General features: G+C 38.2%; 1 protein-coding gene across 1 annotated transcript in view; it reads left to right on the top strand.

Moving 5' to 3' along the window:
- LOC115424963 (interferon-induced very large GTPase 1-like) overlaps window positions 1-5,971 on the top strand; it is a 40,125-nt gene extending 34,154 nt beyond the window's left edge. Inside the window, exon 5 of the mRNA XM_030142389.1 lies at window positions 485-5,971. Within this exon, the coding sequence (XP_029998249.1) occupies window positions 485-5,311 (4,827 nt within the window). The 3' untranslated portion in view covers window positions 5,312-5,971. The remainder of the gene's footprint in view (window positions 1-484) is intronic.
- Window positions 5,972-7,719: the final 1,748 nt, after the last annotated feature.

Below are 7,719 nucleotides of genomic sequence, written 5' to 3'. Positions count from 1 at the left end.
TATAAATTTAACTTACATTTACCTCACAAAGTCTCCGATCTTGAAGTTGCGTATGACTTTCGTCACAAATCTGTAAGTCTTTCTGTGATTACGCACCTGAATCTCTTCCCTCACCGTAGGTCACTCGGGCTATTTTGGAAATTTGTGGCAACATGCAACAACTAACATGTCGACTAAGCGAAAGCAGGTGCATGGAACGCCGCTTCCCACAGTGTACGTCACGACAAATTTCTGAAAATGTCCAAGTGACCAACTGGCTCGGTTTGTAAACACATACAGTGTGTATAGTGAGTACACTTCGAAATTGTTCACTGTGAGGGATGAAATTCAGGTGTGTAATCACGGAAAGACTTACAAATTTGTGATACTTAGGCTATGACCCGGGTGTTACAGATTTAATGGAAAAAAAAAAGTGACGACAGTCATACGCAGCTTTAAATAATAATTCTTTATAAATTGATCACTATTATTTATTCATTTACAGGACTTGGTGAAGATTTCAGACGAAATGAACAACAAAAAGCAGCATCAAACAGAAACTGAAACACTGCTCATCAGACTTCACCTTCAAGACAATTATGAACAGAAATTAACGCCAGACGAGTTTCTTAAAATAAGTTCACTTTTAAAACAAGACAATAACACATCTGAGAAGGATCTGGGTCGTACTTTTCTTCAGAAGTTGATGATGTTAGACTACAGAGCCAGATATATTCCTGTTAGCGAGGACAGTGCTGAGGTGAGCCAGACTATTTCTGAATTTGACAATGGTGAAAATGAAGACAGTGACATAGATGTGTTTTGCAACACCAGAGACGGCATTGATCAGTCAAAACAGAATCATATACATCCATTAGATGTTCAGATGGCAGTATTTCACTGTTCAGACAGTTTTCTGAAGCAGAACATGATCACAAAACTATCACAGTGTCAGTATGCCTTACCTTTACTTGTTCCTGATCCAGTCACTGGGGACATTGAGTGTCCTCTGTGGACGTTCAGACAAATTAAAAAAACATGGAAGAAAACCGAAACCAAAGACAACTCAGAGTTTGTCACCATGAACTCTATGCCAATCTGTAAAGCTGAGACACCCATGGTGTCATTTTTCCGCCTGGGTTCACTGTCAGTGTCTAAATCTCAGCTGATGAACACTTTGATCAACGACCGTCACAACACCTTCTTCCACAGAGACTGTCCAGGCAGCACCAAATCTCGCCATCTGTTTGATGGTGTAGCAGAGATCGCCTGGTACTGCCCTGCTGGAAAACCCAACGATGCCTTCAATGACTGTGTTGCGTTCTGTAATCTTCATGGTGATGCTCTGATGAATGAAACACAGCGAATCATCTTGATGCAAAAATGTTCAGTCAATGTTGTTCTTGTACCAACACTAGATAAAACACATGAGAGTTTTGCAGTGATTGCAGGACTTTTGAAATTTCCAAAACCTCTAATTTGTCTCATTGATGATAGTTGTGATGCAGTACAAAAACTAAAAGGAAACTACAAAATGGGCCTGAAAGATAGAAGCCTGCCTGATATTTGTGAAGAGCTAAAAAGACTCATTAGAAATATTTTGTCTGGTCCACATGAATCATTTCAGCTTAAAACCATGGCCAAAGTCTCTGGAATCCGAGTGGATGAAGATGATGAGTTCTGCAAAAAGGGGAAGTCTGCTGCCAAGAAAATACTGAACCTGGTTCAGGGGAAGGATGTTTCAAAGATCAAAGATGAATTTCTTCCATGTCAAGGCAAACTGTGGCATGACTGGTGCAAAATAAACAAAGGCCTGTATCACCTTAAAGGAGATCACCTTGAGGAGGAGGAATGTAAAAAGAAGAGAGAACTGGAGAAAATACGAGAAAATCAATGCACTGTTTCCTGTAGTGAAGTGATGAAGTCGTTCACTGAAAGCCTCTCATCTTTACCTCCAACAGAGAGAGAGTATTTCCTGAAATGGACTCAGATCTTAGTCGATGCGCTCTCCACAGATGATCTTCTTTCAATTCTCCAAAAATATCATGAAAAGTGGTGTGAAGTTTTATCATTGAAGAAGAAACATGACAAATCTGATCAGTTAAAAACCAAACAAACGGAACTTGAACAAATATCATCAAAACTCCAGTCAGCAACATTTGGTTTGGAACACATCTTCAGAGAAATGGGACAGATCTATGAAGCCCATGAATGTCTGCACAAACCAACACTGAATAAACCGACTGACTGGTCTAAATACCCGGAGCTGGCTGCTGATCTGATGATATCAGGGTACCCAATGGAGCTGATGGATGGAGATGCAGGTCATGTGCCTTTAACATGGATCTCAAGTCTTTTAGATGAGGTCATCAAGAAACTTGGAGACCAGAGGATTTTTGTTTTGTCAGTTTTGGGCGTACAGAGCAGTGGAAAGTCTACGATGCTGAATGCCATGTTTGGACTCCAGTTTGCTGTGAGTGCAGGCAGATGCACCAGGGGTGCCTTCATGCAGCTGGTCCAAGTATCAGATGAGAAGAAGACAGACTTTCAGTTTGACTATGTTCTTGTGGTGGACACTGAGGGACTGCGTGCTCTTGAGCTGGAGGGTAACTCCACCCTTCACCATGACAATGAACTGGCAACTTTTGTTGTTGGTTTTGGAAACATGACTTTGATTAACATCTCTGGAGAAAATCCAGCTGAGATGCAGGATGTTCTGCAGATTGTTGTTCAGGCTTTCATGAGGATGAAGAAAGTTAACCTTTCTCCAAGTTGTGTGTTTGTTCATCAGAATGTCACAGATGTTGCAGCTGTAGAGAAAAACATGGATGGAAAGAGACGCCTGCAAGAAAAGCTTGATGAAATGGCCCGACTAGGTGCTGAAGAAGAGGTTTGTCAAGCTCAGAACTTCAGTGATGTGATTGCTTTTGATGTACAAATAGATGTGAAATACTTGGCTCAGCTGTGGGAGGGAAGTCCACCTATGGCTCCTCCAAATCCAGGGTACAGTGAGAGCATCCAAGATCTGAAGAGCCTAATCCTCTCCAAAGCTTCACAGTCTGTTGGAGTGACTCTCTCTGAGTTCAAAACCAAAGTTCAGGACCTCTGGAATGCTCTGATGAATGAAAACTTTGTTTTCAGCTTCAAAAACACACTTGAAATTGCGGTTTACAGAAAACTTGAGGTCCAGTATGGGAACTGGATCTGGGAACTGAAGCATGAAATGTTGACCATTGAAAACCAGTTACACAACAGAATAGAAAATGGAAACCATGACCAGATTGAACTCAGTTATCTTTACAAAGAAATGAGCAAGAAATATGAAGAAGTTAAAACTGCAATGACATTTTATTTTGAGGATGATAAAGATAAAGAAATACTGGCTCAGTGGCGAGCACAGTTTGAAATCAAAATCAGAGAATTTCATGATGAACAGGTGAGAAGACTCAAAAGAAAACTGGATGAGGTTATTCAACAGAAGATAGCATGTAAAAAGCTTGATGAGAAGAAGACAAAGTTTGAGAATGAACTGCTGCAAAAGAGCAAAGAGCTCGCTCTTAAGTTAAAAGTCAAAGTAAATGATAAAAAGGAACTTAAACATCAGTTCAACTGTGTTTGGAAAGACTGGGTTAGTGAATTAACCAAAGATATGAAACCTATTGAGAACATTAAGTTGGAAGAGGATCAGTTCAAGATCCTTCATGAGTTGGGCATCGAAGAGAAACATATTGATGAATCTAGAGCCAGTAAGAGCTACGAACAAATATCAGAGCTTGGAGATTATAGTGGTTATGTATCTTTCAACAGGCGTCAAGATCACAGACACCGGCAGAATCAGGAAAATGAAGGAGAAAAAAAGGTCTTGAAAAAAATTCAGGAAATGGTTGAAAATGCGGCTCACACTGTTATAAAAACAATAACAAACGACCACAAGAAATCTCTCCAACATGAAGACCAAACCCTGATCAGAAACTTCATTGATGATGTCAAAATGGTTTGCCTTGATTTGATTAAGAGTAAACCTGTTGCAACAAGAGGATACAGTCCTACGTTCTTGCAAGAAGTTGCCAAAACTGTACAAGATAAAGTGACAGAGTTTGACTCACAGTGGAGATATGCTCTGAAGAAGGAGTTTACTGTTGATCTCCTGTTGTATGTGTTTGACAGAGTAAAACCTTGTCTTTTAGAGTCTCACAAGAAGTTCACGATGAATAATGATGCACGCACATATTTAGAAAGTAAGAAAGGTGAATATTACAGTGTGTTCAGGAGCTTCTGCAAAGAAAACTCATCTGCTGTTGTACTTGGAGAACTGATCTGTGAAAAACTGAAGGGTTCCATTGTTGAAGCCGTCTGCACTAAGACTGCCATCGATCTTGCTGGAGAGATGAGGTGTAGTTTCCCAGCATTCAGTGAGAACAGGCTGAACTTGGAGAAACATGTGTTGAAGTCACTGGCAGAGAAAGAGATCTTTAAAGATTACATCACCTACATCTACCAACCAAGGACACATGTTGAGAGTTTCATTAAAAATGAAGTGAACAAGTACATCTACATCGACCACAGAGAAAAAGCACAGAATATACTCAAGAAAAATCTTGATGATATCAAGAATCAGATAAGTCGAGCTTTATTTGATGCTACCGAAGAGGTGAAAACACAGCAAGGAGACCTGGAAATGTGGCTGCAGAAATTTTCCAGTTCACTAACAGATGTGTTAGCATTTTCTTCCATTTATTTGAAAAACTTTACTGATGTGAAAGATTTTGACTTTATGAAAAAAGGAATTGAGGAAAGACTTTTACCTGTCTTTGAAGACATAAAAAAACTCTCATTGGATAAAATGAAGGAATTCAGGGAGCAGCCTGATCAAATCCTCATTGAGCAGCTTTGTGACTGCTGCTGGGAGACGTGTCCTTTCTGTACAGCTGTTTGTACAAACACTGTAAAAGATCACAGTCCTAACAAACACAGTGTCCCTTTTCATAGTCCCTCTGGGATTAATGGATGGCACTTCAAAGGCACAGTGGAACTTTGTGTTAATTTCTGCACAACTAACGTTGCCAGTGATTGTAAATTTTATCCCCGTCATGACTCAGAGGAATTAATTCCTTTTAAAATGTATCAAACTGCTGGGGGGAAATATGAAACCTGGCTGATCACAGCAGATGGATCCAATCTGACATACTGGAAATGGTTTTTATGTCGATTTCAGGAAGAACTTGAAGAACATTACCAGAAAAAATTTCAGGGCAGAGGAAAAATTCCCAGTGACTGGAGAAAATACACAAAAGCAGCAGCTATCGAAAGTCTGGATGAAATGAACAAATAAAGAAAGAAAGAAAGAAAGAAAGACAGACAGAAAGAAAGACAGAGAGAAAGACAGAAAGAAAGAAAGAAAGAAAGAAAGAATTTAATTTTTGTACCAGAGAAAAAAGAATTCCTGATCTATAGACATACCACGATGTCCATCCGTCCAACATTTTTGCCCCAAATTATTGAAAATTATTGTAATTAATTTACCATGAGAAAAGCTGAAAATTGATTAGAAATGTAAATATAGGAGAACAAAAGGCCTGTTTTTTCAAACAAGGTAAGATCATCTTTTCTGTATTCACATTATTGATAGTTCTTCAGATTGGACCACTGACTAGTTTATCATGGATTCATTATTCAACCATGATTCCGACTCAAACAATACAATGATGTAAATATCTCTGTTTGATGTGTTTATTTTGAATATATGGATAAATGTTGGCATTATTTTCAACCACTTTGATGATTATTGGAATTATGTTGTGGTTTCTTTGATTTATCCTATTTACCATTTGCAAATATTGAAATACACAAAACAAATGTTGACTCAGTAGAGACTTGGAAATAGTTATGCTTATGTAAAAGGTGCTGTAAAGACACTTGGGTAAAAAAAAAAAAAAAAAAAACAGGCACCCCTACAATTTTTATTTTATTCTTTAACTATTTAAATTTTTCTGCAATTCATCTGTAATGCATCTGGTTCCATTATAACTCATTTGAGTTGAGTACAGTTCCTTATGCTGACCAATCGACAGGACATGTCACACAATGGTAGAGTAGGCTTATGCACTGGAGGAAGAACAATAGAAATCCTCTGTGACATAACAGCACAACACATGTGTTCGGTCTATTCTTCGATCACAGGTTGGTAAACGCAAATAATTGAAGAGTACAATATAAACTGTAAGAGATGTCCGAGATTATTTTGTAAGAAATATGAGACCTAAAACAGATTTTGTAAAGATATTTGTGTTAAATTTGAGGTCATGTTGTATTAGCTAACCTGCTAATGCTAACAGTCAAAATTATGGAGAGTGCAGCTGGGGTGGTGCTCACCCTGATGTCAGGAACTATTTGTTTACTTTATCTGAAGACATTTGTGAAACGTTTTTCATGCAATATGGCATTTACTGGTTTTATTTGTCAACAAATGTGCTTATTTTGGGTTTATAACCAAATACCAGAAATGCTATTGTAAAACTGTATTAGATACAGGGTGGTCATGTTAATACCATTGTTAAGAACAATGCTTCCTACTGGACATTTATGATAGTGCCTAAAATGAATAGTTTAAATATTAATTCATGATTTATTGTTAAAAATATACACATTTCAACAAATATATATATATATATATATATATATATATATATATATATATATATATATATATATATATATATATATATATATAAATATTTCAAAGAGATTTAAAAACTAATTCATTTGATGTTAAAGGTAATTTGTTCAGAAGGTTTAAAGTGTACAGTAATGTTACACTGAAAATTGTGGTAAATGAACATGATTGTATTTTGTTTGACAGTGATGTGATCAGGCAGTAAGAGAGAAACTATGGACACTGGTAGTTAACAGTAGTCAATGTGTGGTCTTTTGAATGATTTGTGAAGAACAATAAAAATCCTCTGTAATGTAACAGGACAAAACATGTGCTTTGTCTATTCTTTTATCACAGTCTTCTATCACAGGTGTGCTGACTTCATACTTATATGTTGCCTCCTCCTGGACCACTACCCAGGGGAGCAACTACTCTATTGTTTATTCAAAGGCAAAGTATGTGACATTTTCCCAAATAAGTAGTGCAGAAATGCAGAGACATGACAAGAATGAGGCAGAAACCATCTCATCTTCCGACTGAACCGTCCCCCTCAGATGAAAACCCCCAGTCATCCTCATCATCCCCTGGTGCTTCAGGTGAATGAGGGGGGTCAGAACTCACCATTGTTGCCTGTAGTGGCCAGCCGGGCATTGTTGGACGGGTGTTCAGGATGCTGGTGGTGAAAATCCCGGATGAGCTGAGCATCCAAGATCTGTTGAGCTGGAACCCATGATCTCTCCTCTGGACCATATCCTTCCCAGTCAATGAGGTACTGAAGACCCCTCCCTTCAGTCCAGCTCCAGTTTCAGTGTCCACCATTACAACTAAATAAATCTAAGTGTAGCGCCAGGGGATGTATGGCAGTACTTTATAATCATCAAGAAACGATCGACAACGCCACCTGGGGAGAAGGCACCGGGACTTGTATCAGTTTAACACTTATACACAAGAAGGCTGCGTATGTTTGGACAGATAAAGCAGAGGATGTGATCAGTTACAAAAAATTAACTTTATTTTATCACAGCACTTTAAAAGATAGGCCTATTAATTTTGTCAGAATTAAAATTCAATAATTAAAACATTACATC

Source organism: Sphaeramia orbicularis, chromosome 8, assembly GCF_902148855.1.
Source record: "Sphaeramia orbicularis chromosome 8, fSphaOr1.1, whole genome shotgun sequence".
NCBI classification, from domain to species: Eukaryota; Metazoa; Chordata; class Actinopteri; order Kurtiformes; family Apogonidae; genus Sphaeramia; species Sphaeramia orbicularis.
This window is presented reverse-complemented; position numbering and strand designations above follow the sequence as displayed.